Here is a 22,680-nt window from a genome sequence, read left to right on the forward strand (position 1 = left end):
TTCACACCCTACGTCTACTAGGCGGTAAAGCTATCAGAGAATGACTCCAACTCTACTTGAGTATAAACACCATGAAAAGAGCGCTTGCTATTCTAGATATAGGAACTGTGACTTCCGCATTTGTATTGTACTGTGTACATAAATTGAGGAAAATACATACTTATATATTTTTGACTTCTTGATATCAAAACGACATACACGCACTTTATAAATTAAATAACACAAATTCTTTCTATGCTAATCAACATTTCTTAATCAACACCAATTTCATATGCATTAATAAATATAATCACATAGGTACCTGAATATTAAATAAGTAGTTATTAGAAAATAAAATGTTTTAAATTTTGAAATGGTTGATAAGTAATATTTTTTATATGGTTGAGAAGCTTTTTTTATGTTAAATGACATTAATTTAATGATGCATAAATTGGCAATATATTAATATTAACAAAGATTGATATTTGCATGCTAAAAAATTTGCTAATAAGGCAATATATCTGTATGATAATTATTATTAGGACCATATTGTAAACCCTATTGTAGTAAACAAATAAAATTAAATATTTGAAGTAAACAAACATAAATAAAACGGAAACTGAAACATCAAACGTTGATTATTGTTTAATCTTTGAAGTTTGCATCAATTTTGTGAAGTTAAAACTCATAACTATGTAATTGCTATTTTACCTATCGATGAAACGCAATTTTCTACGTTTTAAACATTTGGTACGTTTAACTAGAATTGTATAGATGGAAAGTTATTGGGTAGGTAAGTACCTACCTATTCACATGATTTTTCCCCCACCTTTCTCACACACAGTGTCTTTGTATTATATGTTGACATTTCTGCACTTAAAATAAAAATATTGAGGAATTTGACATAACTGTTTTTAATCTATACTAATATTATAAAGCTGAAGAGTTTGTTTGTTTGTTTGAACGCGCTAGTCTCAAGAACTACTGGTTCGAATTGAAAAATTCTTTTTGCTTTGAATATACCATTTATCTTGGAAGGCTTTAGGCTATATAACATCATGCTTCAACTATTAGGAGCGAAGAAATAATGGAAAATGTCAAAAGAACGGGGAAAATTATTCATCCTTGAGGGTTTCAATGATGCCCAAAATAACTATTCCACGCGGACGGAGTCGCGGACACAGCTAGTTAATAATAATTGCTAAAGGAGATATGGATATCAGTTGACGCTACTTTATACAAACTAATTTATTATAAATAATATTCAAAGCACGTAGCTATTGGCGGGAAGGCAGATAATGACACTTTATATTTCATATGTTTCCGCTCTCAAACAAACCCAAACCCTTGAACTCTACGTAGGTCAGTAAAAATTTATACTGAATAGGTACACTGCTTAAACCCGACACGATAATTTGAATTTAATATGATTAGACCAAATATTTAAACGCATTATATAGGTACTTAGACCTCTCTCGTTGGTCCTATAACCTAGCCAATTTTTTCTTTTCTATTACCTATTAATTATTGTCACCACAGCGAAAAAGAACAAAAGTTTAACAATAGGTAATTAGCAGACTTGTTTGTTTATGTGGCTCATATGAGCTCGACGGCATTTGACCTTACAAACTTACACTTTATATATTTTTTGTGGTTACATAAACTATACCAAAGTATAGATTTCAACTGGCTACTAACCTCCATGGTTTGAAGTAAATCTTATTATTATTATTTCGTGTTGGTAAGCACTAGGTAGCCTTCGTCTATTCACCCATACAACCGTTAGACAAATTATAAATGTTCTCCATTCCTGTAATATTCAAATTAAATTAAATTATTTATTAATTAAAAGTTTTATTCTAGATAACTTAGTACAATAAGGTGACTTAATTAATGCCCTAGGTGATTTTCTACCTATCTAGTAGTAGGTAAATATATAAGTTTAACAATAAAGTCTACAACGCTACTAGAAAAAGGAGACATTTTGCATTCGAGAAATATCTCAACCTATCAATTTTATTGGCTATTTCTTATCTATAATTCTACTAACTTCTTTGGTAATCTCTTCTTTTCTCGCATTACATTTTTGCATAGCTAGTTCAAATACTCAATCACTCATTTAGTGTAAAACCATTAATTTCTAGCCTAAATCTACGCAGCCACGATCAAATGTCATACGTATCAATACGGACCATTGTATTGTGCCATGTCTATGTAAGTCTGATACTAGTTTTTCAAAGAATTTATAAAGAATTTAAAAATATATCGATCGGTATACTAAAATATAACTATTATTTTAGAATCGGCACAGTGTATGAAGATGTAACTACTGATGTGGTAGGGAGTATCGGTACTTGGCAATGGCTGGTGGTATTTTTGTGTACTGCTTTCATGGTACCTTCGATCTTTATTCAGTTTGAAGACATGTTCCTCCTCCGCCAAGTGGAGAATGTGATGTGTATTCCACCATCCGACATTCAAGTTACCAATACTAGCCTATGTTTCGTCCATCTAGAAGGAAATGCCACAGCCATCATAGAATGCGAAAGGTGGTACGTTAAATTATTGTGGATGATTTGGTTGCAAAAGGCTGTAAGTATATTTTTAGTTTATGATGTTCTTCTGATGTTGTCACTAAAAAATTGGAAGAGACAGATTAAATCAAAGTATGTATTAACTATTTAGAATACATAGGTAAATCCTGGTACCAAAATCTGGAGATTCTTTGGTGAACGCTCAACCTTATTTACTTGACATGCCCTCTTATTCCTTAACTTTAGAACAGAAATATCTTGATAGATATTTCTGATTCTTTCTGATCATTATAGAGAAGATATATACCTATATAATGTATATCTTCTCTTTATACTTTGTAAATACTCCCTCCACAAATATTTCTCTCATCTTTTCATAAATTATTGCTTTCCTCAGCTGTTATGCGGTCATTGGGTACAATTATACCTACTTACTATCTGTTATTTTGTTGTACCGAAAGTGCGATGTAAAAAAATGTTTGCAGTGGATGATATTTTGCGACAACAGGATGAAATTAGTGTCAACGGCCATGGTGAGCCGGGTCGGCCAAGTGTTCGGCAGCTTCATTTTCGGTTTTATTTCTGATAGGTGAGTGTCTGTTGAGTACTGAGCGTTGTGATTCACCCGAACCAATTACTTTACGATCTACCGCCTTTTATCGCGATATTTGGCTTGATGGAGTGCTTGAGATCTTAGTGCAGCTGATCTTTGATTTGATCCGTCCACTGTATCGTGCTACGATCCCCGGGTCTCTGCTATTTTCCAGTGACCACGAGTTTCTCCAGGTTATCGGCTGATTACCTGGTTATAATGTCAATTTCTCACTATCAACAACTGAAATACACCCGCGGCCTGGCCCGCGTCATTACGAATTCCCCTGAATTTCGAGAAATCCTCCCTAAGTGCACGGATCATATATGAAACCTACATGCCAACTTTGAAAGCGGTTGAATTGCGTTGATTATCAGACAGTTGTTATCGTCATGAAATCATCTTTTATAATTAAATTATATTTTAGTTTTGGAAGAAAAGCTGCTATCATGATAAACGTCCTGTCGGAAACAATTTTAGGTCTTCTATTGACTTTCTGCGATTCCGAGGCATGGTATCAACTCATAGTGTTTCTTACCAGTTTGTGCTGTAGCGCTTTTAAATACTTGGGACTAATATTGAGTGAGTAATTGTTATAATTTTAGTCTTTTAGAAGACATATCGGGGATGATGCTCATTGGTAATTGCTACCTACTTAATAAAAAAAACTATGTTTTGTTTTTAAATTTCTATCTTGATTGAATGATTAAGTATTGTTTGCTATTATCTATAGGTTTACTGTTGTTGGCTTAAGGTTTACCTGTTGTAGTTTTAAAGCTTATCTAAGTTTTTAATAAATAGGTACCTATATGATTTCGAAGAGAGACATGATTTCAGGGAGGTTTTGAAACTGCCCATAAACGTCGATAACGGACGAATAGATGAGGTTTATCGGAAACATTACATTTACCATATTATTATTAACTGACGCAACAAAATAATGTGTATACTTACATCTGATGCAATTATTATTCGCGTTATTATCAGTTATTACTGTAATTTGACACCAAACGTTTATTTATCATAATTTAATTTATTATCTTACTTAGGTACATATAAAAACTAGTAATGGTTTTTCTTGAAACGAAATCTATTTACTGAAAATATAAGATTTTCACCAATGAGTGCGCGCTACATTGGTCTTTTGAGTTCTTTTCCAGATCATAGGAAAGGGCGAGGAGGAAAAATGTTTGATACCAAATACTTGTGCCCATCTAATTCAGAAGTCAGAACTAGAAAGTTATTTTGAATAAAAACATTATTGTCACACGTACAGTACCTATCTAACATGACTCTCTAGGTATATGATCTAATAAACCAATGAGTCATTTACTTACAAAATACCGATTTACCACGGCACTATATTTTTTACCGGGTATGAAAGGTAGCCTTTGTCCTTCTTCAGACTCTTTATTATATAAATACGTGTTTTGTGTTAGAAGAGGATTGGTTCCGTGGAGAACGTGTAAAGAAGAAACAAACAAACAAACTTTCACATCTTTCACATGCATTGTATATTAGTAGGTAAGTATGGCTTAAAAAAAAGGAATCATCTCGGATTTTTTTTCTCTACGAAAAGTTCATTTCTCAATAGATTGGCATTAACGATATCTCAAATGCATATATTTACTCAACGTCCATTCTTTCGTCGAAAGCGGAACTAAATAATTATGCTTATTTTCACCTTATTTTCTGTAAACCTAAGTATATATAAAATTTTAATAAATGCAGAAAAGCATTGAAATTGTCAATTGATTAATTAAAGTCTTACCTCTTAGTATAAACCGTACTGACAACTATTTAATAATCATAATTTTGATTTAAAACAAATTCTATGCTTTTACAGCATGCGAAATTGCTAGCAACGAATGGCGTTCATGGCTGAATACAATTGTGATGCTGCCTCGGCTGTTTGCATTGATTTGCACGGTTCCGCTGGCGAACTGCACGGGGAATCAGCAGACGTTGAGTTTCATTGCGGTTTTGTATGGCGCTATGCTCATAGTTCTGTTAAGGTAACGATACATAAAGTACTGTTTCAAATTTCATGGAATGCTTTAGATGTTTACATTGATTTACACGGTCCTGCTGGCGAACTGCACGGAGAATTGGCAGACTTTATGTTTCATTACGGTTTTATAAGGTGCTGTAGAAGGACTTTGACGCCTCATGCCGCCATGGTCCTGTTAAGGTAAAACAATATGTTTAGATCTGTTGTTATTATTAAACGGCTAATCAAATCAATATTACGATTTGATTTGGTTAATTTTTGTTGTACAACTCTCATTTTCTTCGTATATTGTCAATTGGTGAACAAATTCTCAGATAAGAAATTGTTCAAGGAGCTCTTTATTTGTTCTTTGATGCTATAGGTACTTACACGACAATACTCGTAGTATTGTCGCGAACGCAAAAAAACAAATCGTACCTGCTTTCTTAAAAAGTAAATTGTTAATAGTTATAAGAAGGTACAACTGCCTTCTAGGAACTTACTTTTTGAAAAGGACAGGGAGTATTTTTTTTGGAGGTATAGTACAATTATAAAAGCCGATTCCAACTTTAACTTATTTGAACAAGGTACTGCCTAGGGCACTGTTTCTTTGAGCAACCTTACTTTCAAAAATAGTAAGACAAAAAATTATGGATAGCGATCTATCTACAATAATTTTATCTATGAGAGGCCTTTGCCTAGCAATGGTAAACATAAATAGGTCAAAAAAAGTTACCTTTAGAGATGTCCACAAAATGTTTATTAATTAGATATTAAATCTATTTCAGATGGACACCAGAATCCCCGCAATGGCTACTATATAGCCGAAAAATAAAGAAAGCAGAAAGGATTCTACTGACAGCTGCAGTAAGAAACGGGATTTACCTATGCAGTGATTTTAAAATAAGACCAATTAATCAAAGAGTACGGGAAATTTTTAACTTTTTGTTTGTGATTATCTCAAATCTATATTTAAAAAAAAAATTTTCAACCTCATTTACTATGGTTGAAAAGTCCATCGTTAAAGTTAGAAAGTCCAACCAGAATCAAATAACATTGTAGTGGCAATGTGATTTGTTTGAACTCTTCCACGCATACAAAGGTGATGGCAACAGCTCAGTAGGTATTAATAATTAGTTACAACCCTAGGTAAAACTTGTTTGTAATTCAAAACTTGTTTAAATCAAGAGACTTGATTGAGCTTAAAAATACTTGAAACCAACATTTAATTATTTTTAAATGATGATTTAGGGAGGCAGCCTACTTATTTCTCTTAATGCAAATTTTTTCTTTTTTAATCCTCGCTAAAAGGAATACCTCGAATAAGAAAACATTTACTTTCCAGGCGTATTCTTGCATTGATGAACCAAGAGTATGTTTAGGGCTTCTAAACACTTACAATATACGAATAACAATTTTCATATCGCTTTTGTTTTGGGCGTTATATTATTTCCAATGGAGCTATTTATACGTAAGATTATACAGTGATATACTTGAAGAACAATTACTACTAAAGATTTTCTCTTTTGCATTATTATTTGGTGGCCTCGTGATGTTACTTGCAAGGAAAATGATTCTAAGGCATTTGCTGTTGATAAGTGTTTTAATTACGGGTGTCTTCATGACTGGTGATGCATTTCTTAGTAAAGTAAGTTTGTTATATTTAATATTGTTAAATTAACTAGCTATTGATTCCACTATCTTAGTATTTATTAGATAAGACCAGAATACTGGTGCAACTCACGAAAAGAAAATACGTTATCTACTTTCCAAAGATGTATTCGTCGGATTCACAGCAAATTACATACCTTTAAAAGGTGTGAAAAAGATAAGCTAGAAATTATAGCATCGAGCAATTGCTAGGCTTATTTATAATATATCAAAGTTGCTAGGTTGAGAACGTTGAAAAAAATATACCTCAAAAAATATTTACACGTTACTACACAATAGCTTTCGTGTTTGGTCAGGCGTATTACTTGCGCCAAAGAAAAGATAATGTTTCCTAAGCCAAGCTCAGGTAAGTATATAAGCTGTTTATCAACCATTTTATTTTTTCACAGGAAAGAACTCGTAACCTGCTGGCGTCAATCGCACTTGCATCAAGTATAGTTGGCCATGCCATTCTTCTCAACATCACTCCTCGAATATTTGCTATAAAAATTCGAAGTACACTTCTGGGTGCCTGTCAAGCCATAGGCCAAGTTGGCTCCATGATCGCATACATCATCTTTCTTTTCGATACAATGAACAGTCTGACAACAATGGGGGTGACCATAGGAATAACATTAACGATGTCTGCGTTATGTTTAATGCTTCATGACGTCGATGGGAGAGAGTTACCCGATATTATGGAGGATATGGATTATTTTTCAGAGTAAGTGCATTTAATTTACCTACATACATGTCAAAATAGAGCGAAAGACCCAACCTGGAAGAGATTATAATACCTAAGAGTCTCCTTGGAATCTACAATCTCTTCCACAAATATTGGTCATCTGACTGCAGCACAGACACATAAAATGAATTAAGCCTTTGCGGGGTAGACAGAGACAATAATTTATACGCACGTGTAGCTGGATGGCTTAGTAGAGGTCCAGAGATAGTGATCACCCATTGCTTAAAGAACAGGCATTTCTTATTAACAGTTGGTTGTTCGTGTGGTTGGAACTTATTTATTACAGACTAGCTGTGTCCGCAACTTCGTCCGCGTGGTATAGTACATACATACATAAAGTCACGTCTATATCCCTTGCGGGCTAGACAAAGCCAACAGTCTTGAAAAGACTGACAGGCCACGTTCAGCTTTTTGGCTCGATGATAGAATTGATATTCATATAGTGACAGGTTGCTAGCCCATCGCCTAAAAGAAGAATCCCAAGTTTATAAGCCTATCCCTTAGTCTCCTTTTACGACATCCATGGGAACGAGATGGAGTGATCCTATTCTTTTTTTATATTGGTGCCGGGAATCACACAGCACTGGAATAGTTATTTTGGGTATTATTGAAGCCTTGAGGGCTGAATAATTTTCCCTGTTTTTTTCACATTTACCATTATTTCTTTGATCCTTATACAAGATACTTACAAAAATTAAATAGTTTCTGTCTATAACTGTACTTTAAATTAACATTATTTCGATCCGGCAGGCTATCAAAACCATTACGCTGGGCTACTCAGAAAACAAATTCCCCATCAAATGAGGAAGTAGAAATGAGAATTTACTCTTTCAACACAGTATCCAGTCATTCCGCGGAGACGATACCGCCTGCTCAGCGTATTGGCTTCGGAAGAACTTGGCTATTCATCAGGATTTTTTTTAACAGATTTATTAGACGGCCGAAATAATTTCGTCCACTTTCGATTGTACCGAAAATTTTCTAAATTCCAAAATGACGGACTGTTCGATAATTATAAATAAAAAATAAAGTCATTAAAAAAAACTTTAATACTTAATGCTAATATTCTTAGTGAAATTAAAAAACACAAACTGCATGCAATGTACACAAAATATTGTATTTTTAATATACCTACTTAATATGTATCGAGATATATTTTGTAAATAAAATACGTACTTATTTAATTTAAAAAAATTCAATCTTATTTAACTTTTTGGTCTTAAAGGGTCGCGGCCACAGATTTAAAAACATTACCTACCTGGAGATGGCGACTAATGTCAGAACCAAAAAGGAAACACAGATTACATGAAATCTCTAACATCGCTGATGCGACAAGTAGAAACTTACTTTGTCCAATATAGAAGACGTTATTTCTTCAGTTCCCAAGTAACATTATTTTTAATAATTACCTGTATCGACCTCAAAGCCGGCCTCTTAAATGCCTAATGATATGGGCATGCTAGTTCTAGTGTTTCTTTCTTTTTATTTTTCTTACGTTGAACTATAATATATTTATTCAAGTAATTGATAGTCATACTAAAATTGTGGCTTAAACATAGAGTTACACTTAACTAAGGATTTCTTTACATCTAAAAAAATCTTTAAAGATGAAAATGTTCAATATTGATTGTGGTTCAGTTTTGGTATTTATTAGGTCAAAGTACACAATTATCCAAAAAAAAACTGAATTGTCCAGTTATAAAATGTTTTCATTTTCTTTGAAAAAGGGATATCTGAATGTAAAATTATGACTTAAACATTATATTGAATGAAATATTTGAAGCTCTCATCTATATTATCCGTATCGATGACGGTTTATTAAGTACGAGACAAAATTTTTTTTAAACAAAATCCATTTTTTGACAATAATTTTATTTATTACATACCTATTATTATAATTATAGTTTTTCTATTTAATAAAATTTTGAATGATTTGAAAGATAAAAATCTACCTACCTAAAATAGTTTGATAATAAAAATATTCGATTATGGTTTCTATCACAGTAAAAATTTAACAGATTTTATCTTTAACATTATATATTAATAAAATATAGTAATTCATTGATTTAAGGTAAACGTATTAGGTGACAAGTTTAACATATGAAAACGATTATTAGGGTAAATCATTAAAATATGAAATAAACATTGTACAGCTAAAGGTACGATAAAAAATTATAAATATTTAATGCTAAACCATTGTCACATAATATATCGGATGAAGGACATTTATTACGTTTCAAATAGAAAACATACTTCGCAGTATGTTTAACCCAAGAACAAACAACATAAAAATATATAAATATTTACTGTAAGCATTTACATAGCCCAGTTTGCTCATAAAGTTTAAAAAGTAAAAATAACATATTTTTTAGGTTTTTTGTACAAGATTATTTTACATTTCTGAACTCTGCTATTAAAAATAACGATTTATATTTGAAACCTACTTAACCTTAGCAGTTTTCAGAAAAATTATTTTAGAATTTATTTTTAAATGAAATGATATTTTCATTAAAATCTGTTTTTCGTTGTATTAATATTTTAAAGTAGAATATTTTATCTATACTGTGCAAAAATTATTCAATATTTACCATGGTTTCAAAATTAACACTTAAAATGACATTTCTTATTTACAAATTGTTTGTTTACTTAGGAATAATTAAATTACGTGCGCAGTATCTATGAATAAGCATTTACTTTAAAAAAAGAGCTTTACTTTAACAAAATAGAGTTTATATTACATAAGATTAAAGAAAAAAATCCGAAGTGGCAAGCCAGAATATTTATTTATTGGTTGAAAATTAAAAAAAAAAAGATATCATGTTGTGGTTTATTAGTTAAGCACCTACATAATGTTATGATTTTCTTTGTAATTTTTACCTATTTGCTTATAATTCATCGTGATTATATTAAATCGATTCGAGATTCTACACTATTTGAATTAGATATTTTTTAAGTGGTAACATGTACTAAAACATTATTGTCTTTCATATAAAAAAATATTCATATGAAGGTATCACATACTCATCACATCACAATCATTCTCTTAGATATACTTATTCTAAAATTTAAATTATTATTTTTTTTTTCAATATAAAAATAAACTTTTCTTTTTACAAACATTAAATACGTTAATATTAGGAACTTGAAATCGGTAACCAATTCAAAATAAAGACAAAAGTAATAAAATAGGGTTAATAACAAACAAACAAATTAGTAAAAATTAACAGCATCTTCATTACAAATGCATAACATTTTCTTACACTTTAGTTCTTAAGATGACAATATAAAGATTTACAATATATATAAATCTTTATATTATATATATTGTAATATATTGTATTTATATTGTCATCTTAATAAGGTTCTTTTTTAGACGAAGAGAGACGCCAGAGTTTAACAAAACAAATTTCATACTCAAAACTATAGAGCCCTATATGATGTGTGTGACGCGGCGGTAAGTGGTTGTGGGTTTTCAGAAAAGTACGGAAAGTATGGTCTTATTTTATTTAAATCCGTTTTATTTAGACTGTGGCCAGATAAATAGTCGCTAGCTTTTAATTAATTTTGATGTAGCAACTTGTTTATGCATAAATACTTTGAGTTGTGTAACAATCTAGGAAACTTAAAGAATTCTTTTGTTTTGATTTTTCTCATCAATAGATAAGATATTTCATCAGTCTTGTAAAAAAATTGTAAATGCTGAACTAAACAAATGTTCTAAGCTAAAGTAAACAAGCACCATAAAATGTTTGACATAATAGACACCCACTTTAAGAGTGTGGAAAAAATATCCATAAATAAGTAGGTAAATAGAGTATTAGACTATGAACAAGTTTTGTACTTTCATGTTTTCTTGTACAACATGTGAGTTTTGCTATTGGAGGAAATACGCGCTAATCGCCACAAGTAAAAAAGTATTGACTCTCAAAGCATTTTAAGAACTTAAACAGTGTCATAATTAGTACTTTTTTATTGTAAATAGTTAGAAAAGGAAATCATTTATAGTTTCTATAAACAATTGCATTTACTTTTTGCAAGTAAAGAAACTATAACCGAACGAGTATGATAATTGCGAGGTATGAGTATCTTCTATGATAGCAAGGTCAAAAACTTAAATTATTCTCCTTTATAATGAATTAACACGTTTTGAAGTGTGTATAAACAACATCATAAAAGTCACTTTTATAAAAAGTAACAATGAAATAATGTAAATAACATGCACATATTCGAGACAGTTCTTGTAATGTATGTAAAACAACTTTTAGATAACAATCATACGCTAGGTAATGTATAATTTACTGCAAAATACCTAATGACCATCGTTATTTATATATCAATATAGATGATCTTTAGTAGTTATTCAATCTGTGAACAGTGCACAATTTTTATAGTTTTTATAACTTTCTCAACCAACGAACACTTACATTATTTTCGTCACAGTTCATCCATAGTTCTAAAGCATTGAGTTTGCGAGGCGAAACATTTATAGAGAAACTTATTTAATTATTTGCCACTATGTCCTTACTAACTACAATAGAAAATATGTTACATTCAATAGACCATATGTTTTTCATTATCATTGATAAAAGCAATAGATAGTAGTGATTTTTTAGACCCAGTAGGAAATGTCTATTGATAAACGAGTTTAAATCAGTCATCCTACTAATTGACAAAAACCATCCAATGCAACATTCATAAAAAACCCATCACAGTTTACAATGTATCAGTTCTTACCTTACAATTGGCACAATCGTTTTGTATTACTAAGGACACATTTATTTTATTAAGCACCACTATAAATTGTTTATTTTTTTAATTATACACAAAGGTACACTTTACAATTTTTGCTATTAACGACTTGAGATATCGTAATAAACTGATAAGTTACATCATAATTTTACAAATCGGCCCTTTCATGGGAATTTCTATAGCAGGTCATTTCGGAAGTCCGTGTTTTTTCTAAAACAATAAATAAACATTATTTAAGTAAATAAAATAACACAAAATATTTTAAGGAGTCATTAAGTGTGCGCAGGATAGTTTATAAAAAAGAAAAAAATGAAACGATCATGCAAGTTATCGGTCGACTAGCTGTGCCCGCGGCTTCGTCCGCGTGGAATTGTTATTTTGGGCATTATTGAAGCCCTCAAGGATGAATAATTTTCCCCCAATTTTTTTTCACATTCTCCATTATTTCTTCGCTTCTAATAGTTGCAGCGTGATGTTATATAGCCTAAAGCCTTTCTCGATAAATGGTCTATTTAACGCAAAATAATGTTTCAATTCTGAGATAAGCGCGTTCAAACAAACAAAAAAACAAACTCTTCCGCTTTATAATATTAATATAGATGTATGCGAAATCGATTGGAGTGTTACATTTACACTCTCATCGATTTTATATTTACACTCTCTCATCAAAGCTTTTCCAGCAGTTGAGATTGCAATCGATCTGCGATTAAACTGCTGACATAAAAGCTAGGTCGCAGCGTGGTTCTAGTTACTTATTTAATGATTTCATTCTCTCCATAACATTAATTACTATTATATACATATACTATTTGAAAGCAGATTGCGAAGACATTTATTTCATGCTGTCATTAAATTCTTTCATCTTTAAACTTTTAAAGATTTAATTTAAGATACAGAAAAACTTTAAAGACACAAAGCAGCAGACGTGATACCTACTCTAGACACTTGGGAATAAATTGATTACTTACCACTTACCAATATCTCTTTCATTTAAGGGCAGGTGACCATTTGTATTCGTCGCAACTGCGCTTTTGTGCTTATAAAATCGAATAGTAAACATCAAAGTTGCCCCTAATATTGGAGAAACACCAGCAAGTATGAAAGGCAAGGTATAAGAATTATAAATGCTATACAGATGTCCCGCCACTGGTGGCCCTATTGTTAATGGAAATGCTGCAAGACCCAACATACAGCCTATTGCCTGTGCGGCGAATTTGCTACCACACAATTCAAATGCTATCGGACCAATTAAAGCAATAAACGCACCATCGAAAATCCCCATTCCTAAGGAAATAGCCACTAAAAGCTCAAAACTAGTGACAAAAGGTAATACAATAGTCAAAGTACCTATAACATAAAACGAAATCTGCTGTAACATTATTCTGTCAACGCCCTTTTTATCAGCTAGATAACCAAATATCAATCTTCCAACGCCAGATGCAGCCGCTATACATTGCAAAGGCAAATTTTCATAGGATGTTCCGAAATTTTGCTTGATAAAAGATTTTATATAAGTATATGGTACGAAGTAACCAAATAATGCAACAGGCATAGACAATGCCCAGAGTTTGTATGTTTTATTTCTCCACATTTGGACACTCAATATTGTTTTTAACAAAGATTGGAAGTTATCATGTTTTTTAGATGGTTCTGTTGGGACCAAAACTATAGGTTTAAATAACATACCGCATAAGGCTATACCAAAAGTCAGTACAGCTAGGACTCTAAACAGAGTATGTAAACCATAATTTTTAATAACATATTCCATTAGGGGCGCCATAAAAACAGTAAAGATCGAACTACCTATTGTAACTATTCCATTGACTAAACCTAATTTCTTCTTAAAATAATGGCCCAAAATAGCAAGAGATGGAGTGTAAGCAAACGACGCTCCTAAACCATACATGATTCCGTAGGTAAAGCAAAGAGCATTCATATCTTTCGTGACAAATGAGGATATTATTAAGCCTGCAGTTGCTATTAATCCACCACAGACAGCAGTCAACCGAAGTCCCATAAATGCGGTCAGGACTCCAGAAAGTGGCGACAGGAAGAATGTAGTTCCCATTGTCAGCGCGCCCACAAGAGCTGAAATAACAAACAAAAAATGAGGTTAATTTGCGGCCGTCTTTATCTAGAGAAACAACACAACATTTCTTATTTATATTTAGAGACCTATCATTAGAGTATTAGATTTCAAATTGTGTTCAATAAATTATTATATGTTCCAAGAAAATTAGGCCGACTATTATATGCGAATATATGATTGGTGATAAAACTTTCTGATCAATACGCACATGATTTTAATTTTAGCGTTTGACCCGGTGTACGAGGGACTACGCTGTAAAGCTAAATAAGGCCCATACAAAGTAAAAATCCTTTGAAAAAACTATCACTAAAAGGCAACTGTGCTCTTTTGTCATCCTTTGGTTATACAGATTTGCAAAAACTTTTATTGAACTGAAAACTGGTAAATGGGCGTCCAATTAACCGGTAAAGATAGTAATTAAATGAACATAGGTATGCTTGTTAATACAATCAAGGCAATACAGGAGAATGTTTATTCGGTGTTAATAATATCATACGATTTCCAGTGAATCGTTAAACAATGAGTAATGACATCCCACCTGGCTACACAATATGGATATCACTACTCGTATTCACTACATACCATAAAATCCCCTTATTTTTCTGTCTCGTAAAGTTGAGCACAGATGTTGTTCCTGTTTGAAATGCTTAATACTATTTAAGCACTTCTTAAGTGCTTACATAGTCGAAGATATCTACATATATATACATATAATGACATACCTAGTCATTGTTCCCCCTAGCAATGAAAATAAGAATGTTAATAAATATTATTTACTTAAAAAAAAATATACGCAAAGATCTAGTTTTATTCCATATAAAGAAAGTACCTTTTATCCCTATCTTTAAAAACGAGTCCTAAAACCTTAATACATCATCGGCCTCTTAAGTGACACAATCTAATCGGGTCATCACTTCGTCGTCGTCGGCAACTATACGCACATTTTTGCCGTGTACATCATGATCATGTGGAAACTTTTATTTGGCAAGTTTAATTTTCTATGATTTTGTTTGAGTGTATGAGAGGAAGCATATTTTAACAAAAGTCGCCAAGCGATTTCGAGAAAAGGCAGGATGTGCCTTTGCGCCTTTTTTGGCTCGTCTTGGCGAGATATTTCATTATCTGCTGCTCGCGACTACGTTCGCCGACAAACTCAATACATAAAAGATGCAGTATTGCCTTTTTTACTGAGATTTTTTGTACCAGTTCTTAAGTTGGACTAAGCAAACACCTCCGAGAAAACCACAATTCAAATAATGTTCGCGTGATGCGATTACAAATATACAGACAAATATTCTAAAAGTTACATTTTTGTTTTCTGTTGGCCCTACATAGAGCTATTTTTTGGCAAATCAATCTTTGAAGTGGCCATTCACAATGTTATTATAGGTACGTTTATATAAGCGTAGATTAGAAAGAGTTAGTACTGATAAAGTAGGTATTGGTAAGTCAGATGGAAACCGTTTTGTGGAAAAATCTGACTTACCCAATACAGGCTTATGGTTAAAGAGGAAACTCCGGTTACTCCCCAGAGAAATGAGGTTATCGTCAGGGCGAAGAAATGTAGGTCGATAAAAGTTTTAAAAAATAATCACGTAAACAATGGGATTTCGTTCACTGAAAAAGAACAAAGCTCTAAAAGGTAAAATAAAAAAATCTCAATCCGGGTCTACAGTTTCCCTTTTAGACGAAAATGACAAAATACAAGTTGTGAAATGTTAATTTGCTATTCAATGACAGCGAGAAACCACAAAGGAGAATTTTAAAAAAGCTCTACCAAGTACTTCGATATAATAACTGATCCGACTGAGAGAAGAAACTTATGTCAAGCATAACGGACTGATACAGAAGCCACGTGGCTCACTCGTCTTTATAATATGTACTTAACCTATATTTAGAAATCAAATAGGTCCATTTGAAGTACCTACCTACAAGTTATGATGAATGTTTAGGTTTTTCGACAATGCATATGATTAGTAAAGGCTGCAATCGTGACTACATGAAGCAAACAGGAAAAATAACGGTAACATACTTAATAGAATATTGTTTGTTAGAAGCATGGGAAATATTAATGAATCTTCATAATACGGTATGGATTCTACGAACTAATGTAACTTTTGCGTCAAATGGGCGTGTGTTGTTGTTAGCTATAATATATAATAATTAGAACATGATAGTAATGAGACAATACCTTGAACTGTTTCGTAGATATTACCATTAGTAGTACTTACCTATTAATATAAATTGTATATTATTAATTCAAAAAATTGTTACTGGAACATGGTTCTAGAATAAATATAACTTTCATACGTAATGCCTACGTAATAGACAAAATAATTGCGTCAATACTTTGATAATTATATTATTAAAAACTGTTTTGTTTGATTATACTGGCATATCACATGTACCATTCAGAATGTATCAAGTTAATCGTTAAGATAAATTAACAAGAACTTGCTTGTTTTTCAGTCAGTTTTTTAAAATATATTATCAATCAATGTAGGTACCGACCTACACATGTATGTTTTGTATTGAATCTATCTTTTGAGTTTTAACAAAAACAATATGTAATTATTATTCAAACTAAAAGGTATTTACTAATTGCATCTAATCTAAGACACAAGGTAAGCGTACAAGTGGCATGGAATATTAAGTATCACAAGTCACACGTACTTACAATTTCTACAAATCTTTATATCAGAGTTATGAATGTGGATGAAACGAAAGATGAGAGATGATGAGATTTCCAGAATCGAAGTCGCTTGACATGAAAGAATTATAAGTATTTAGAAAAACAAGACCAGTAGGTATTGTATTTGGCAAAATACAATAGAAAAATTACACTACGCATTGTCAAAAGAACGCAATAAAACGACCTTCGACGCGGGCGCCGTCTGACTCGACGCTGGCGCCGGTTGTGCTGTAACATGACCAGGATACATGATAGACAGAATCACAGATCAATAGGTCGGCTTTCAGTTGATAACAATCATCAATGAATGATGAGACGAAACATCTTGTAATTTCTTCCTTATTTGTTGTAGTTTTGGTTCGAATAACCGTATTGAGGAAAAATATTGGCCGTGTGGTTCCCGGCAACAATAGAAAAAGAATAGGACTACTTCATCTTTTTCCTATGGATGTCGTAAAAGGCGACGGATAGGCTTATAAACGTGGGATTCTTCTTTTAGGCAATGGGCTAGCCACCTGTCACTATTTAAATCTCAATTCTACCATTAAGCCAAACAGCTGAACGTGGCCAATCAGTCTCTTCAAGACTGTTGGCTCTGTCTTCCCCGCAAGGGATATAGACGTAAGTATATGTATGTAGGAGAAATATTACGGGTATGTTAAAGATTTTGGATTTCAAACTATTTCAATGCATGTTAGTTTTATTAATGGTAACTATTTTAAATAGATGTTGCTATACTCAGTATGGTGTTACAGTTCGTGGAATGCAAATAAGTACATATGTATGTAAATGCACAACTGGACTTTTACTGCATAAAAGAGAGCTGATTGGGGGATTGAGTAAACTACAATTTTTGAGCACAACTATAAAATAAAGCTTATAATTATAAAGAGTACTTGTCGTAGTAGTAAGTATACCTGTTGATGACTTCCTAACTAAAGTTAACCTCTATCAAATTTAAATAGATGGTAATGTATTTCTATGTGTAGTTCTAGTTGATTGAGTGATGATTTCGTCATTCGATAAAAAAAAGATTAAGGTTCTGTCGCCGTGTCGTGGTATTGCTGTTGCAAAAATTCATACTTCTTGGGTCCCAAGATATTTAAAATTTAAATGTCTAGTTAAAAACTAACTAGTATCGTAAGTAATAATTTAGTGTCCATAATACATTTTAAATAATTTTATATACTTACATAATCGTAAAATCAATGTGTGTAAGTACAGAACAAGGCAAAATGAGAACGAACACACAGCCCTTTGTTTAAATTAAATCAAAATGGCGCATAGCGATAAGAAAGCCGCAACCTATTTAGATCATACTCGTATATATATGGTCTAAATCTGGATCTGGATTTCGTAAAAGGCGACTAAGGGTTAGGCTTACAAATTTGGGATTCTTTTTTAGGCGATGGGCTAGCAACCTGTTACTATTTGAATCTCAATTCTATCAATTAAGCCAAAAAGCTGAACGTGGCCATTCAGTCTTTTCAAGACTGTTGGCTCTGTCTACCCCGCAAGGTATATAGACGTGACCATATGTATGTATGTATAATCTAAATCACATTCGTAATTATAAACATTAGTTAATTTTGACCATCCACACTTTATAAGGTTATAAACAACTAAATTTAACATTGCTGTGTTTCTGTCCTACTTATCGCGTCTTATTTAATTTAGACCTTAATTATTTTAACTTCCATCTTCCACGAGATAAGTAGATTTTTACAAATAAATTTATAATTATGATTAAATTAGAAAACTTTTTAACTATAGATCAAAAGAAAGTTGCAAAAGTAATTTTTATAGGCATGTCGTGGAGTGACATTGGTTATGGTTTTATTTCGAGACCATAGTAAGTAATTGATTTGATTGAATGATTGTGAGTACCGTAGATGCAGTGGCGTATAGTGTCACTGATGTATGTACAAATTAATTTTAATAAATGTTGGATGAGTTTTGATAGCTATTTCAGCCGTAGAAAGCACTTGGTGTCTACTTCTTTAGGTATCTATCCACATTCTTCGAACTTTTTGCGCAAGCTGGTCGGTGTAGTAAATATAAAAACGACTAGAGTATGGTTAGTGATTTTATATAACAAAGCACAGATCTGACAACAATTAGCCTCTGAAATTGATAAGAATATTGTGACTTAAGTAATATGAAACCTTGTCATAAAAAAATACTAAATATATGGTTTACATTCAGAACCGATAACACGTTTCGTGACATAAAGTAATGAGGTTGGTTTATGTTTAAAAAAAGTTACTGCCCTGTATGACAGTTTAAGAATATTTTTCGGTATACCTACCAAAGTGGAATTCATAGTGATATAAATATCTACCAATTTTACAGACTAACGTCGTAAATAATATAATTTGTAGGGATATTAAAATATATAAAAATAAGTATATTAATTTAGTCTTCATACACAATTTATTAATTTAGGGATCATTGCAGAGATATTTATATCTATATTTTAATAGTGTGAATGCTATGGAGTAATGGAAAAAAAACGTGTAACAGCAAATGTGGTAAGATTAAAACGAAAACTATCATATGAGACGATTTTACAAATAAATAACCATTAACAAATGCCCCTAAAAATAGCGAAATTCCCACTTACTAAAAAAAAGGTTTTGTTGTGATGAAAATTGCGCGTGCACGCCCGACGCGCATTTGGTCGGTTTTTAGGATTTCATACCCAGAAGAGAGTAACATGTTCCTAAAATTTAGCTTTAGGTTTTTAAACAGGCTATGTATCTCACGAAGGGGATTGCCTATTTGACGTATTTTTGCTCGTTTTAAAAACGAACATAGATAGATGCTAAATTTTTTTTTATAGAAAATAAATGACATTTTTAAATAATTAAAAAAATAAAAATAAAATAAATATTTAAGATGCATTTCCGTACAACAGACATGATATTTATGATAATTTTATAGATAATAGTAAAGAACCTTTTCATGAGCAAGTCCCACTTACAGTTGTAACATTTTTTTTAAACATTTTATATGATACAGTATGAAAGTGTGGACCTTGGATATGACTATCTAATCTATTCATCAATAGCTCTTATAAATTCAATCTCTCTTATCATTATATAGTCAGTGTTCAATTGTTTTTAGATATCTTTATGCCTAGTTATGCCTGTTGTCAAACAAAAAAAAAAAACAAAATTATATCTCATATTATAAAAACAATTTTAATAAATATTTTTGTAATAAGCTAGTTTTCATAGATGTTGGTTGATGTGCAATAACTTTTATTACAAGTTATTTTTGGTAAAAGAGTAGACAATATAATTTAATACATTAAGTGCTTACTACTTTAAATTTAACTTCAATTCAATTAACTTTATAACATAAAGCTATAATTTTTGAAAAACATGAGTATCAAACTAGGCACTGTATTAGAAAATGGTGATGTGAATATTAAACACATTGCATCAGTCTTCTTATATTGAACTGCATATCCTGGTTTTATGGTATATTTACTTTAAGATTAGCTTGATCTTTAGGATAGGTTGCATTATATTAAGTACTATAATGGTAACCAAACTATAAGAGCAGTAAAAATTTTCATACTATTATGGTTTCCACTAAAATTACTTTGATGACAAGGCTGTGGTGGACCAATTAACACTGAACTTAGAACAAGCAATTTCTATGTAGGTTTAGTTTAACTCTATTTAGGATAGATTTTGTAACCAGTTTTTTGTTGGAATTTAATCAGTTGTTACACAATAAATTATTATTTTAACAGATACTAAAATAATGCATTTAAATTCTAAAAATCCTATAAATTTAATTCAATGATGTATGTTATTAAATAAAAATAGAAGTAGGTCCACAGACAACATAAACTACAGGTAATAGTAAAATTTACTTACATGCCCGACTGACATCATGAGCAAGCCCATCTTGTTTGAGTTGGTATTCTAACTCTGTGAATATCACACTGAATGAGTTAATAACTCCGAATATAATTCCATTGGTAAGAAATGATGCTACCATAACTATATATGCTTTATAACCCCCATCTGGAGGACAGGGAGCAGCATTTGCTGGGTCATTGGGTACATCTCCATCGTATGAAGACAACTTTTGCCCAGAATATAGTTGCCTTCCTGTTAACAAGTCTGTACTTTCTTTCTTAACCATTTTGTGTGGAATTCAGGAACTAACTTAATTCACGAACTACAATTCATCTAGGTAGTTAATGTTCTTTCTTCGCCACAGGAACACGTGGAGTTGGAGAAAATGATTGAATTCGTATATGCATTCAATTTTAGCAAATAAAATAAGTGAAAACACCTCGTCTTTATCAGATAACAGTATTACACTTTTCAATGCTTGTGTTGTTAATGCTTTTGCCTCAAGTCTAACAAAGATGAGATATTATTTTATTTTATAAAATTTAAAAATAATGAGCACTGCAACAAGTACGACTTGAGGAGTTCAATGACACAACTGACCTAGTAAACTGTCATTGTCTCTACAAAAGTGACATGACAACACTGTCTGACAAACTCAGCTCTCAACTTTCAGTCAGAGCTTTCAGTTGACATCTCTGAAGTTGACAATCACATGTGTCACAATGACTTTATTTTTTGTCTTACATGGGACAGGCTTAGAGACTATCAATACAACAAATGTATTTTGTAAGTAGGTACCTAAATACAGTTTTGAAATAACAATATATTTAAAATCTAGTCACTATTAAGAGAAAAATTATAGCTTTTGATACATATCTTTTGTAAAGAATAGTTTGGGTTTCGTGAAAAAAAAAACCCTTGTGTATATTAAATTAAAAGCCTGTTTATATGAAACTAGCTGTGCCCGCGACTTCATCCGCGTGAAATAGTTCAAATTCAAACTTTTATTTGCATAATATGAGTACAGGTCTTAAATATTATGTATAACAGATCTTCATATTTACCCTTTCGGATGTTGCAAACATTTATTATGTATTAGTAGACATACAAACTTATACATAAAGGTACCTACTTAGTATCACATTATAATTTTAAATCTAATTAGAATTGATTAAACCTAGTATTGCACAATTTATATTTATCTATTAATAGGTGCTTATTTATTATTATTGTAAATATTTATAATGTTCTAATGTTTTCAAGTTTACAATGTAAAAATATTATAATCCTACTACTTATTTAAATTAAGGTACTCATCTATAGAATAAAAATTGTTTTGAAGAAGCATTGACTTAATTTTTTTATTAAAGTCAGTTAATTTATTTTCATTTTTTATAGAATTATATATATATATATATATTAGTTATTTTGGGCATCATCGAAGCCCTCAAGGATGAATAATTTTACCCGTTTTTTCCATTATTTCTTTGCTCCTTATAGTTGCAGCGTGATTTAATATAGCCTAAAGCCTTCCTCGATAAATGGTCTATTCAACGCAACAATAATTGTTCAATTCGAACGAGTAGTTCCTGAAATAAGCGCTTTCAAACAAACAAACTTTCAGCTATTATAATATATGTATATATGTATTATATAATATATGTATATATATATATATATATATATATATATATATATATATGTATATATACATATGTATATATATATATATATATATATATAATATATATATATATAGAAAAAAAATACCAAACCATGACTGAG

At 31.4% G+C, this 22,680-nt stretch overlaps 2 protein-coding genes across 3 annotated transcripts; one reads left to right on the forward strand and one right to left on the reverse strand.

Annotated features, from left to right (window-relative positions):
- Positions 1 to 2,185: 2,185 nt before the first annotated feature.
- On the forward strand, positions 2,186 to 8,583 carry LOC106134864 (solute carrier family 22 member 7). The gene is made up of 9 exons (XM_013335009.2): positions 2,186 to 2,193; positions 2,280 to 2,571; positions 2,999 to 3,102; positions 3,533 to 3,687; positions 4,952 to 5,120; positions 5,884 to 6,019; positions 6,441 to 6,743; positions 7,156 to 7,469; positions 8,241 to 8,583. Exons 1-9 carry the CDS (start codon positions 2,186 to 2,188, stop codon positions 8,437 to 8,439), a joined length of 1,680 nt encoding a protein of 559 aa, XP_013190463.2. The 3' UTR covers positions 8,440 to 8,583.
- LOC106136599 (monocarboxylate transporter 10) lies at positions 8,522 to 21,504 on the reverse strand. Of its 2 annotated transcripts, none has more exons than XM_013337206.2 (3): positions 20,911 to 21,504; positions 13,215 to 14,327; positions 8,522 to 12,449 (listed from the first exon to the last, which is right to left on the reverse strand). In XM_013337206.2, exons 1-3 carry the CDS (start codon positions 21,179 to 21,181, stop codon positions 12,388 to 12,390), a joined length of 1,446 nt encoding a protein of 481 aa, XP_013192660.2. In that variant the 5' UTR covers positions 21,182 to 21,504; the 3' UTR covers positions 8,522 to 12,387. The 2 variants fall into 2 exon arrangements, with proteins under 2 accessions (XP_013192660.2, XP_013192668.2); XM_013337214.2 differs by having other exon boundaries at positions 13,208 to 14,327.
- Positions 21,505 to 22,680: the final 1,176 nt, after the last annotated feature.

This window comes from Amyelois transitella, chromosome 8 (genome assembly GCF_032362555.1).
Source record: "Amyelois transitella isolate CPQ chromosome 8, ilAmyTran1.1, whole genome shotgun sequence".
In the NCBI taxonomy this organism is placed as follows: Eukaryota; Metazoa; Arthropoda; class Insecta; order Lepidoptera; family Pyralidae; genus Amyelois; species Amyelois transitella.

Excerpts from the sequence above, each read along its gene's own strand:
- LOC106134864 (XM_013335009.2), top strand. Across the intron at positions 3,103-3,532 it reads TTCGGTTTTATTTCTGATAG|TTTTGGAAGAAAAGCTGCTA; the intron begins GTGAGTGTCTGT and ends ATTATATTTTAG. Across the intron at positions 6,020-6,440 it reads TAAGACCAATTAATCAAAGA|GCGTATTCTTGCATTGATGA; the intron begins GTACGGGAAATT and ends TTTACTTTCCAG.
- LOC106136599 (XM_013337206.2), bottom strand. The coding sequence starts at position 21,181 with ATGGTTAAGAAAGAAAGTACAGACTTGTTAACAGGAAGGCAACTATAT. Across the intron at positions 14,328-20,910 it reads TCATGATGTCAGTCGGGCAT|CTCTTGTGGGCGCGCTGACA; the intron begins GTAAGTAAATTT and ends TTGTTATTTCAG. Across the intron at positions 12,450-13,214 it reads CTTAAATGAAAGAGATATTG|AAAAAACACGGACTTCCGAA; the intron begins GTAAGTGGTAAG and ends TTATTGTTTTAG.